The 11636-nt window shown below is 47.8% G+C and overlaps 1 protein-coding gene across 1 annotated transcript in view; it reads right to left on the bottom strand.

Annotated features, from left to right (window-relative positions):
• Window positions 1–3065: 3065 nt before the first annotated feature.
• Window positions 3066–11636, bottom strand: part of LOC126278941 (myristoylated alanine-rich C-kinase substrate-like) — a gene marked incomplete at its 3' end in the record, with an annotated part of 84351 nt that continues 75780 nt past the window's right edge. Inside the window, exons 2-4 of the mRNA XM_049979219.1 lie at window positions 3993–4589; window positions 3153–3907; window positions 3066–3110 (exon numbers count right to left, since the gene is read on the bottom strand). Of these exons, the coding sequence (XP_049835176.1) occupies window positions 3066–3110; window positions 3153–3907; window positions 3993–4589 (1397 nt within the window). The remainder of the gene's footprint in view (window positions 3111–3152; window positions 3908–3992; window positions 4590–11636) is intronic.

Genomic DNA, 11636 nt, shown 5'->3' with positions numbered 1-11636 from the left:
GGTAGTAATCGAACTGGGGATCATAGGGGATGGAAAAGACATCAGACATGTAGGAGGCAAAGTGATTGGCCTTACTAAGAGTGTCAGGGAAGGGGTGATCAGTATGGAGAAGAGGATAGTAGGGGGAGGGTTTAGTTCCTGTAAGGTGATAGAAGGCTGACCAGAAATTGGACGAGTTGATAGGTAAGGTAGCATTTAAACGGGTGCATGTCTGTCGCCAGTCCCGGCGTTTCTTGGCAGCGAGCAAATTATGAATGTGTCGTTGGAGTTGCCGGTGGTGTCGTAGTGTGTCCGACTCACGCGTGTGGAGGAAGGCACGGTAGAGACGGTGGGATTCATGGAGGAGGAGGATGGCCTGTGGGACGTGGGCCTCCACGGCCTCAGACAAGGTCTGCTGGAGAAAGGAGGCGACATGGGTTACATCGTCAGGGTGACGGTAGATGAAGGGGTGGCTATCAACCTGAGTGGAGAGGGTATCCCGGTAGGCATTTCAGTTGGCACGAGAGTAGTCATGGATGTACTTAGGGGGAGGGTCATGACGAGGGTCAGGGCGGGGGCGACGACCGTCTGAAACGGTGAGGAGGATGTGGTCGCTACCAATAGGCTCCAGGACATCCACCGTTATGCAGTCAAGGAGGTTGGCGGAGGAAAGGACAACATCAGGAGTGGAGCTGGATTCGGGACAGGTGTGCTGGGGGATGGGGATGAGGTCGCCTTGAAGGGAGGAGAGGAACCAATGCCACCACCATAACTGGGAGGCGGAACAACTGTGGATGTTGAGGTCGGTGGCGATCACTTAGGAGGAGAAGGTATGGCCGACGTGGGAGAGGAAGTCGAAGGGAATAGGGGAGTTAGGGCGGACATAGATGGTGGCGCAGGTAACGGTAAGGCCGGGGAAGAAGAGACTAAGGATCGGGTGTTCGGTGAGGTCAGGAAGGAGAGGTTGGAGCCGAACAGGGATCTGGCGGTGGTGACCAATGGCAACTCCACCACGAGCAATCGGCAGGGGATTATCAGAACGGTGAAGGAGGTATGGCGAAGTGTGGATGGTGTGGTGGGGTTGGAGGAAGGTTACATTGAGGCGGAAGGCGTCCATACGGTGGGTGGCAAGGGTGTGAAGGGAAGAGATTCTTGTTGGTGGGAAGGGAGCGGATGTTGTTGAAAAGGATACGTTGCCGTCGCGCCATGACAGGGATTTAGACAAGGGTGTCAAGGTGGGAGAAGGTGAAATGGGCCTGGTTGTTGGCGTAGGTGGCGTTCATTTTCAGGTGGAAAACGGAACGGATAGTGAGGGATAGCTGTTGGAGTCGCTGAAAAGGATGAACATTCTGAAGGTCGATGGTGAGGAATCTGATGATGTCCTCAGCGGTAGGGGGTGGACGAAGGGAATTGCCGGGAGGGGTGGGGGCGTCCAGAGGGCGGGCAGGAACGGTAAGCTTAGGAGTGGTAGGAGGGGGCCGGGCTTTACATTTCTGGGAGTAATTGGGGTGAGGGAGGTGACAGGTATTACAGGAGGGAGGGGAATGGAGATTTGGGCACTGCCTGAGAAAGTGGGTTTGCCTACAGTGCGGGCAGGTGGGGGCCTCGTGGCACTCAGATGTAGGGTGCGCATTATACCGCAAGCACCTCTGGCAGCGGAGGGATTGAGGAGGGGAAGGGTCAACTGTGTAGCGGCGGTGAAAGAGAAGGGCACCCTCCTTCAGGAAACGGTCGATGGAGAGGGCGTGTTCGGAAAAGACCCGCATAAGGTGGGTGCGGCCGGCAGAGTTATGTATGCGGCGAAACGCATCCACCTCCAGATGGGGATGCACCTTGAGCTCCGCCAACACCTCCTCCTCCATGATCGCCGGACTAAGCCGAGTGATCACGGCAGTGAGGATCGGAGGGCGACGTGGGGTTGGGGTTGGTGGGAGGGAGACGGGGAAGGAGGCATTAGGGCCAAAGCGGATGACAGAGATGTGGGAAAGGAGGTCCATGTGGAGGGTAGGGCTGGGGGAGGAGATGAGCACCAAATCACGGCGGGGAGTGAGGAGGGAGACGGGGGCACCAGGAAAATTCTGGTGAAGGAAGAGGGTGAGGTTCCGGGCTTCAAGAAAGGATGGATCAGGACAGGAGAGGAGGTAGCGGTAGGAGGGGGTGGAGGAGGAGGAGGAGGAGGGGGGGCAGTCAGGGAGACATCCATGGCATCATGAGTTGGGGAAGGGGGACGAGGAGGAGCCTTTTTGGGAGTAGAGGAGGCAGGGGTGCCACTGGGGCGCTTGACGGCGACAGAGGAGGTGTGGGGGATGGGAACGACTGGAATGTGGCGGGGAGTGACAGGTCCCGGTGCTGGAGTCAGCGCCGGAGAAGGTGAGGGTGATGGCGAAGGCGACGGTGAAGATGATGACGACGAGGGTGAATGGGAGAGTTGAGCGTGAGCTGTAGCTCTCCGGGCAACCACCCTAGTGGGGGCTGCAGAAACGGAAGGAGCAGGGGGAGGGAAGGGAGGGAAGGGATCAGAGGAGGCATGGGAGGGAGGAGCTGGGGATGGGGCAACAAATAGGGAGGGAGATGGGAGAGTGAGAAGTGGGGGGATGGACTGAGGGGGGGGGATGTGGCACACCATGTGATAGAGGTGGCAGCGGCTGAGGGGGAGGTGCAGATGATGGCAGTGGTGGTGGCTGTAGAAGAGGTGGTGGGGTTTGACATTATGATGAGAGGAAAAACACAGGACAAGACTAGGAAACAAACGAGAGACAGGCAGGGCGACGAGAGACACAGAGTAGAAGGTGACGGAGAATGACGAAGGACGAAGGAGACTGGGGCTGAAGCCCCACTCTGCTGTCGCCAGCGGTAGGGGCGAGCCAGCTGGTTGGCCAGTGCGGACGCCTCCGTTGCTGCTGCTGCTGCTGCTGGAGGCAGCTAGGACCACCGCTGGCTGCTGGCTGAGACCAGGGCTGGTGGGGACCGGCGTGGGTGGGGACCGGCGCTGGCAGGGACCGGTGCTGGCGGGGACTGCTGCTGGCTGCTGCCTGCTGGCTGCTGCCTGCTGGCTGCTGCCTGCTGGCTGCTGGCTGCTCGCTGCTGCCTGCTGGCTGCTGGCTGCTCGCTGCTGGCTGCTCGCTGCTGGCTGCTGGCTGCTCGCTGCTGCCTGCTGGCTGCTGGCTGCTGGCTGCTGGCTGCTGGCTGCTCGCTGCTGCCTGCCGGCTGCTCGCTGCTCGCTGCTGGCTGCTCGCTGCTGGCTGCTGGCTGCTCGCTGCTGCCTGCTGGCTGCTGCCTGCTGGCTGCTGGCTGCTGCCTGCTGGCTGCTGGCTGCTGGCTGCTCGCTGCTGCCTGCTGGCTGCTGGCTGCTCGCTGCTGCCTGCTGTCTGCTGGCTGCTGGCTGCTCGCTGCTGGCTGCTCGCTGCTGGCTGCTCACTGCTGCCTGCTGGCTGCTGCCTGCTGGTTGCTGCCTGCTGGCTGCTGGCTGCTCGCTGCTGGCTGCTGGCTGCTGGCTGCTGGCTGCTGCCTGCTGGCTGCTGGCTGCTCGCTGCTGCCTGCTGGCTGCTGCCTGCTGGCTGCTGGCTGCTGCCTGCTGCCTGCTGGCTGCTGGCTGCTCGCTGCTGCCTGCTGGCTGCTGGCTGCTCGCTGCTGCCTGCTGTCTGCTGGCTGCTGTCTGCTGGCTGCTGTCTGCTGGCTGCTGGCTGCTCGCTGCTGCCTGCTGGTTGCTGCCTGCTGGCTGCTGGCTGCTCGCTGCTGGTTGCTGGCTGCTGGCTGCTGCCTGCTGCCTGCTGACTGCTGGCTGCTCGCTGCCGCCTGCTGGCTGCTGCCTGCTGGCTGCTGGCTGCTGCCTGCTGCCTGCTGGCTGCTGGCTGCTCGCTGCTGCCTGCTGGCTGCTGGCTGCTCGCTGCTGCCTGCTGTCTGCTGGCTGCTGGCTGCTCGCTGCTGGCTGCTCGCTGCTGGCTGCTGGCTGCTCGCTGCTGCCTGCTGGCTGCTGCCTGCTGGTTGCTGCCTGCTGCCTGCTGGCTGCTGGCTGCTCGCTGCTGGCTGCTGGCTGCTGCCTGCTGGCTGCTGGCTGCTGGCTGCTCGCTGCTGGCTGCTCGCTGCTGGCTGCTGGCTGCTGACTGCTCGCTGCTGCCTGCTGGCTGCTGCCTGCTGCCTGCTGGCTGCTGGCTGCTCGCTGCTCGCTGCTGGCTGCTGGCTGCTCGCTGCTGCCTGCTGGCTGCTGCCTGCTGGCTGCTGGCTGCTGGCTGCTGGCTGCTGCCTGCTGGCTGCTCGCTGCTGGCTGCTGGCTGCTCGCTGCTGCCTGCTGTCTGCTGGCTGCTGACTGCTCTCTGCTGGCTGCTGGCTGCTTGCTGCTGCCTGCTCGCTGCTGCCTGCTGGCTGCTGCCTGCTGGCTGCTGGCTGCTCGCTGCTGGCTGCTCGCTGCTGCCTGCTGTCTGCGGGCTGCTGGCTGCTCGCTGCTGGCTGCTCGCTGCTGCCTGCTGGCTGCTGGCTGCTCGCTGCTGCCTGCTGGCTGCTGTCTGCTGGCTGCTGCCTGCTGGCTGCTGGCTGCTCGCTGCTGGCAGGGACCGCTGCTGGATGGACTGATGCACGTCGACGGGCGGGCTGGCTGGCTGGCTGGCTAGCACCTGTAACACCTATCGCTTCAATTGGTACCGCAACAACACAATCGAAGGGCGGTATTCAAGCGAATTACCGCCGGAGAATGCTGACTCTAGCTCCCACGCTCTTATTTATATAGCAGCAGTGTGGACAGCCGAAGGCGCAGCCTACAACATTCACTTTCCTGACTAGCCGCTGGGGCTAGCAGAACACCACTACAAGTTACTAATTAATTAATTGGTTTCTTTGCTGAAGGCCAATGAAGATCTCAATTTAATTGTGCTATCAGCACACAGGGAAGTATCTGTAATAAATTTCTAATGTAGCTAGTTTAAATACTTTTGGCGAGATAATTATTTTAGTTGTACTTCACTCTGAACTTGCCCTTTGGAGAGACGCTACAGCTATAGTTTTATAGCTACTTTTTTGAAACTCCTCAGACCTTTGCTATTATAGCGTATCTCCATTCTACCTAAATCTAAACATCCTAGCTTTATCTAATCACTTACTTAATCTATCTTGCTTCCGTACTCTTGAGACACAAAAACAGAAAATAATGAATTTCAACCAAAATATTACTTTGTGAGATCCAGCATGCTGTTTCCATTAAATTACAATGAAAAAGGAATTTGAATATAAATTTTGAAGTTTCTAGCTCCTTGCTGTTGCGCCAATGATTTTTATGTGAAACGTCCAAATTTCGAAAACTGTTAAAGTTGCTAACTGAAACTTAACAAATTATTATTTTAGCATCACTCCTGACATGCTATTAACTTTTCAGATTATTTACTTTCTTTTTGAGGTACTGCGCAAAATTCGTGACGTCATAGCTAGTTACAGCGGACTAGGCTGGCACACAATGGAAAGTATATGAATTCTATATGGCGTATGTAGGCTGCTTCCATACAAACTCAGTTATGACACCACCTCTGTATGAAAACCACTGGCTGTGCTGTGTGCAGTCTGTGGGTGGTTGGCATTTTTGTAATACTCGCCATTGTAGCATTGGACAGTTGGCTGTTACCGGAGCGTAGAGTTGGGCAGTTGGAGGTGAGCCGCCAGCAGTGGTGGATGTGGGGAGAGAGATGGCGGAGTTTTGAAATTTGTAGGACTGGATGTCATGAAGTGCTATATATATAATGACTTTTGAACACTAGTAAGGTAAATACATTGTTTGTTCTCTATCAGAATCTTTCATTTGCTAACTATGCCTATCAGTAGTTAGTGCCTTCCGTAGTTTGAATCTTTTATTTAGCCGGCAGTAGTGGCGCTCGCTGTATTGCAGTAGTTCAAGTAACGAAGATTTTTGTGAGGTAAGTGATTTGTGAAACGTATAGGTTAATTGAGTCAGGGCCATTCTCTTGTAGGGATTACTGAAAGTCAGATTGCGTTGCGCTAAGAAAAATATTGTGTGTCAGTTTAAGCACAGTCATGCACAATTTTTCAAAGGGGACGTTTCATATGTCGACCCTTAGCCGAAGATACCTCACTGGAATCTTATGATTTTTTTCTTGTAGTTTGTGTAAATAGTGTAGCTTTTGTTTATTGCTAGCGCGTAATTATAGAGATAATTTCCTTTGTAGTTGCAGCTTTTCATTTTTGTACAGTAAAACAGTTGTGGCATGTAGGTTTGCAGCAAGTATTTCGCAGCTGCGCTTGCAATTAACGAGATATTATTTTCAGTACTACGTTAATGTGTTCTCTTATTTTGCTCTTCATATTGTGCTTTTCTGTGTTATCGTGTGAAATATGACAATAATGGCGTGTGAAAAACGTAATACTGGGCTCCAAAGAAAACTTAGAAATGACAGTGAAGACGAAAGCAGTGTGTTAGCGCCACCGAGTAATGAATTAACTAATGTTCAAAGTAGTAATTTGGTAATTGTACATAGGGAAATGGAGCGGGTCGCAAACAATGGTGTAGACAGTGAACCAATTAGTGAACAGGGAAGCATTATCGATAGATCGGTTGGCAACAGCTCGCCTCAGGAATCCGAAATGACAGGACACAATCTTGCAAATACTGTAGATTCAGGTTTTGCGTCCTCACCGTTTTCTCAAATAAGTCAAGACACATTTTCTGCTTTTCAAACTGCGAATACTGCAGGTTCAAATGCATTGCCGAATAGCACTGAGGGACATGTTTCAGACACCAGTGCATTGTTATTACAATTAATGCAACAAATGGGACAAAAGCTTCAAAAGTTAGACACAATGGAACAAAATCAGAGACAAACACAGCAAAAGCTTCAAACGTTAGACACAATGGAACAAAATCTTCAAAAGTTAGACGCAATGGAACAAAAGCTTCAAAAGTTAGACTCAGTGGAACATACGTTTGAACGAACACGTGAAGATTTAACTACTGAATTACATAAAATCGAATCGAAATGTCAAAAAGTCTGTAATGACGTAAAAACACAAATTTGTAAGCATTTGCAAACTATTTTTTCGCGGCATGAAAATGCATTACAGAATCACGAAGCAACCATAAACGAACTGCAAACTATTGTACTCTGAAAATTCTTTCACAAAGACACATGGAGGAAATCTGTTCATTATCAGAGAAAGTAGTTGAACTTTCGGATCAGCTAAACAATTTATCTACGAAGGTAGATGATAATCTGAATGACACAAAACCGGTAGTCTTTAATGACACAGAAGAGTTCGAACAAATTAGGAAATTCAAACAAAATCAGAATCAAATTAATACGCAACACCAAAGAGAAATCCGGGAAGTACAAGATCAGCTGACACAGGTAATACAAGAATTACGTATTTCAGAGGACACTCGCGCTCCAATGCGGGAATATGGAACAGCCACAAAATAATAACACAAGAGAAATTGGCAAGGTACACCGAATTTTGAGATGGAACCGCCGAAACGACGTAACAATGACCGACATGCGACCCGCCGACATAATGATTTTGACTATAAGCTGTTCATTACTACACGTAAATTCAAAACATTTAAGAATTCTGGCAACGGCATTCATCCACAAGCATGGCTCCATCAATTCTCTCATTGTTTTCCTCCCAACTGGTCATTGGAGCACAGGTTAGAAATTATGTGTGGCTACTTGGAGAATGAACCAGCTATAAGAATGCGATCAGTCATTCACGATTGTCACAGTGAAGGAGAATTGTACCATGCCTTCCTCTCAGCGTATTGGTCTCAAGCTACACAAGACCGAGTAAAACATGACATCATAATGACGAAACATTTCGAACAATCTGAATTTTCCAGTCTTGCGAAATATTTTGAAAACCTGTTGCACAAGAATCAGTACCTGTCAAACCCATACAGCCCCTCAGAACTCATCGGCATTTACTTAATCAAATTGCCTGAACATTTAAGAAATATTATTTTGGCAGGACGTTGCAAAGATGACATTGAAACTTTTCAGGGATTCTTACAAGAATTAGAAATTGACACAGATCGTAGCCGGATATGAAAACAGGAAAACAATCACTACAGGTCACATCCGTCACAATTCCGTGACGACAGAAACAATAACTGGACACGACAAGTCTATTCTTACAACGCAAATCGTGACCAAAACAGACACCACCCATATGACAACCACTGGCAGAGTAATAATAGTTACAGAGAAAGGTCGCATTTCCGTAGTAATGAATATGACAGAGATAACCATAGAAACAGACAATATGGGAACAAAAACAATTATTATCAAGGGAGACAGAATAACTTCAGACGCAACGGTCCAGCGCGCAGTTACGATTCAGGGAGAAATTATCAAAAAAAAAATGGCTCTGAGCACTATGGGACTCAACTGCTGTGGTCATTAGTCCCCTAGAACTTAGAACTACTTAAACCTAACTAACCTAAGGACATCACACACATCCATGCCCGAGGCAGGATTCGAACCTGCGACCGTAGCAGTCGCACGGTTCCGGACTGCGTGCCTAGAACCGCGAGACCACCGCGGCCGGCAGGAGAAATTATCCACCACATGACCGACAAACAAGAAACTATGTAAACTACCGACAAAACGACAGACCTGAATTCCATCAGAACTGGCGAGCTTCAAACAGGGCAGGGCCTTCTCGTCAAGATGAATTTGCAGAAGTTAGGTCTCCTAATCCCAATAACGGCGCGCGCCAACAAAGAGACAGACAACGACTCGCACCGCAGGCAGCCGCGTGCGCCGTTTGGCTCAGAGAAAAATAACAGACGCCAACCTTGAGAAAAATTCCAGTATTCTTTACCGACGTGTACCACATGATAATTGCGTTGAAGTTGAATCTCTGCGTGCTAGGAAGAGTAAAGGTTTACACCACATTTCACATGTAAAACCGTTTATTGAAAGATATCTGCCTTTTAACTTTGTCTTTGCCATACAACTTTTCAGTTCACGTTACTAGTATGCGCTGTCACTCTTTGATACTGTTATCATGCAACAATGTGTTGAAGTTAACTATCCAGTCTAGAACCTACGGAACATACAGTAATTACCACTGCATTGTGATAGTGAACAAAGGACACAGTGTTACTGTGTGTGTACATTCTTGCTTGATAGTTGCACGATTACTAACGACTATATGGCTTACATACTTAGAACATATACTGCTTATGAGATTTTAATGCAACATTTTGGTTTACTTGAAAAGACATTCCTTATTTCAAGTAGTTTTTGTGACGTTAAAGATGACTTAGTATTTGGTTTATTTGACAGCTAACGATGTTATCACGACTTTACTAATGAGTGACAATTTACAATGTTGCTTTTGCGGTGTATCTGTTTTATATCTGCACAGTTTTTCTGAATTCTTCTGGAAAGTATAACATGTTTTAGTAGTAACTTCTGTGGTATAGCTACAATGAGACAGCCTTTACCGTAGCACAACAATACGTTACAGCACAGCACTTCCATCATCACGGCAATAAGCGTAATAACTAAGATATCTATACGCAAAGCAATTCACTTCGTTTATTACAAGGTAAGTACATTGACTTCAGCAGAACTTTGCTTACAGAGGACGATAACTACGACACTTCCACAGAATTATCTTACAACAAGACGCACATTTAGCGCCACATGACACGCATTTGAGTGATTAATTTTGTACTTGAACCATTTATTTTTCAACATTTTTTAATTACAAAGGTTTTCCATGATACATTTCATTCCATTGCTGTTATCTGTAACACCTGAGGGTATTAATCCTCAGGGGGGGTACACGCTTACTTTGTGTACCATGTGTTTGGCAAGCACAAGGAGCCCTAGCTAATATGGTATTTGCTTATACTACTTTACACATCGGTACCATATTTCTGTAACACAGAATTACACAGCTATCTGATCACTTAACTGAGAGAGACAAACATTTTTATTTTACTACATCAGTGACAGATGTTTACGTAATTACACAGTTGGATAACTTCACACTTATGAAATTGTATTTTGTCTGTACTTTGTGAAATGTTCGTATTTTTTCGAAACCATTGTGGTACTATGAGAGCTTTGAATGATGTATTTGGTATGGGATCGTGATTTTTAAAGTACGTTTGAGGCAGATGACGCTTTTGACATGAGCAGATAATTTTTTCTAGGTTTTGAAATTATTGGAGGAAACTACGACGATTTTGAGAATTTGACTGAGGTGATATGACGTTATTATTACAATGACTATGTGTATTATGCTGTTTCGGTATGTTTATGATCAGTAAGCTGATGCTATATGAGTATCTGTTGTGATGAAATATTGAAGAAGTGTCGACGAATAAGGTAAGGAATAATGAGTAGTGGTTAGGGACTCTGGTTTGTGAAAAAGGTTGTTGGAAACCAAGAATCGTACTTCAAGAGTTATGAAATGTGTGTAAATGCGTGAATGTACCACAGTGCCGACGAAAATTTTTGGTCACTGTCATATATACAGGATTTTGTTTCTACACATTTGTAACGCAAATTCTCGACCTGTGAAATTTTTATATGAGACTGTCACTGTAGCGCAAACTGCTGTCGTAAATATTTCGGTAGGAAATTTAAGTGACCTTCACGTAATGCGTGCTGGGCATCCAGCTGCGCGATAGTCGCCTGGGAAAAAGCCATTAGCGTGTGCCTTTCAGAGGCGCAGGTGGAGGAAAAAAGAGACCATTAACTTCGCTATTGACATTCCTTTGTAGAAAGCATCGCAAATATGACACGCTCATTACTTGAAAACATATGATTACTCGTACTTTGCGGAACTTACTGAAATGCTTATGAATTGATGGGAAATATTCGTACATCTGCACATCTGATTATGACAAGTGTCTTTCTACGAGAATTGAGAGAATTTCTACTAACTTATGAAATGCCTCATGACTACTGAATGATTAATTTATGCTTTACTTTGTACATAAATGATTATTTTATTTGATATCTGTTTTCCAGATGTGTTGCATCATTGCTTTTATAAAATAAAATTAATTGCTTTTGCTAATGTGAACACTTTCTGTCAACAGATCTGTTAGATAATAATTTTATGATCCACATTTTTCAAAAAATAAAAGGAGCACTTGGAAAGGAAAGAACAGTAAGAAGGGACTAATAACAGTAACTGCATATATAATTTACTTTTCAAGTACTTGGTAATTTTTATGGTAGAATAAGTTGTGGTGCACCACTTTAATTATATAGACATTAAGATGTGAATAGACATCTCCCTTATTGCATTGTTGTCTTTATTGTACTATTTTTTCTGCTTCAGCTTTGTCATGTTAAGATATAAGTTATTGCATTTGCTGCTGCTGCTATTTGCCAGGCATAGTGTTACTGAATTTGACTTTGTATTACTCTGTTAAGCCAGTTTTACTAGGGATTTATTTTTCTTGTTTGCTGCACAGTGCCTTATATTAGTTGTAATATTGCAATTGCTTTACCACTTTCCATTTTTTTGGTCATTGATGTTTGTGTTAATTTCTTTTGTGCTGCTGCATTGCCTCGTCCCTTAGTTTAGCATCTGAGCTCAGTAGATTTAAGTTAGCTTAAGAGAGGTAGCCTATATAAAAGAATGAGTTCCGATGAATTGGAAGAAATGCACTGAGAGGTTATAAGAAAAATTTACAG

Source organism: Schistocerca gregaria, chromosome 6 (assembly GCF_023897955.1).
Source record: "Schistocerca gregaria isolate iqSchGreg1 chromosome 6, iqSchGreg1.2, whole genome shotgun sequence".
Classification (NCBI taxonomy): domain Eukaryota; kingdom Metazoa; phylum Arthropoda; class Insecta; order Orthoptera; family Acrididae; genus Schistocerca; species Schistocerca gregaria.
The sequence above is the reverse complement of the archived record's forward strand: the minus strand, read 5'-3'. Positions and strand labels throughout refer to the sequence as shown.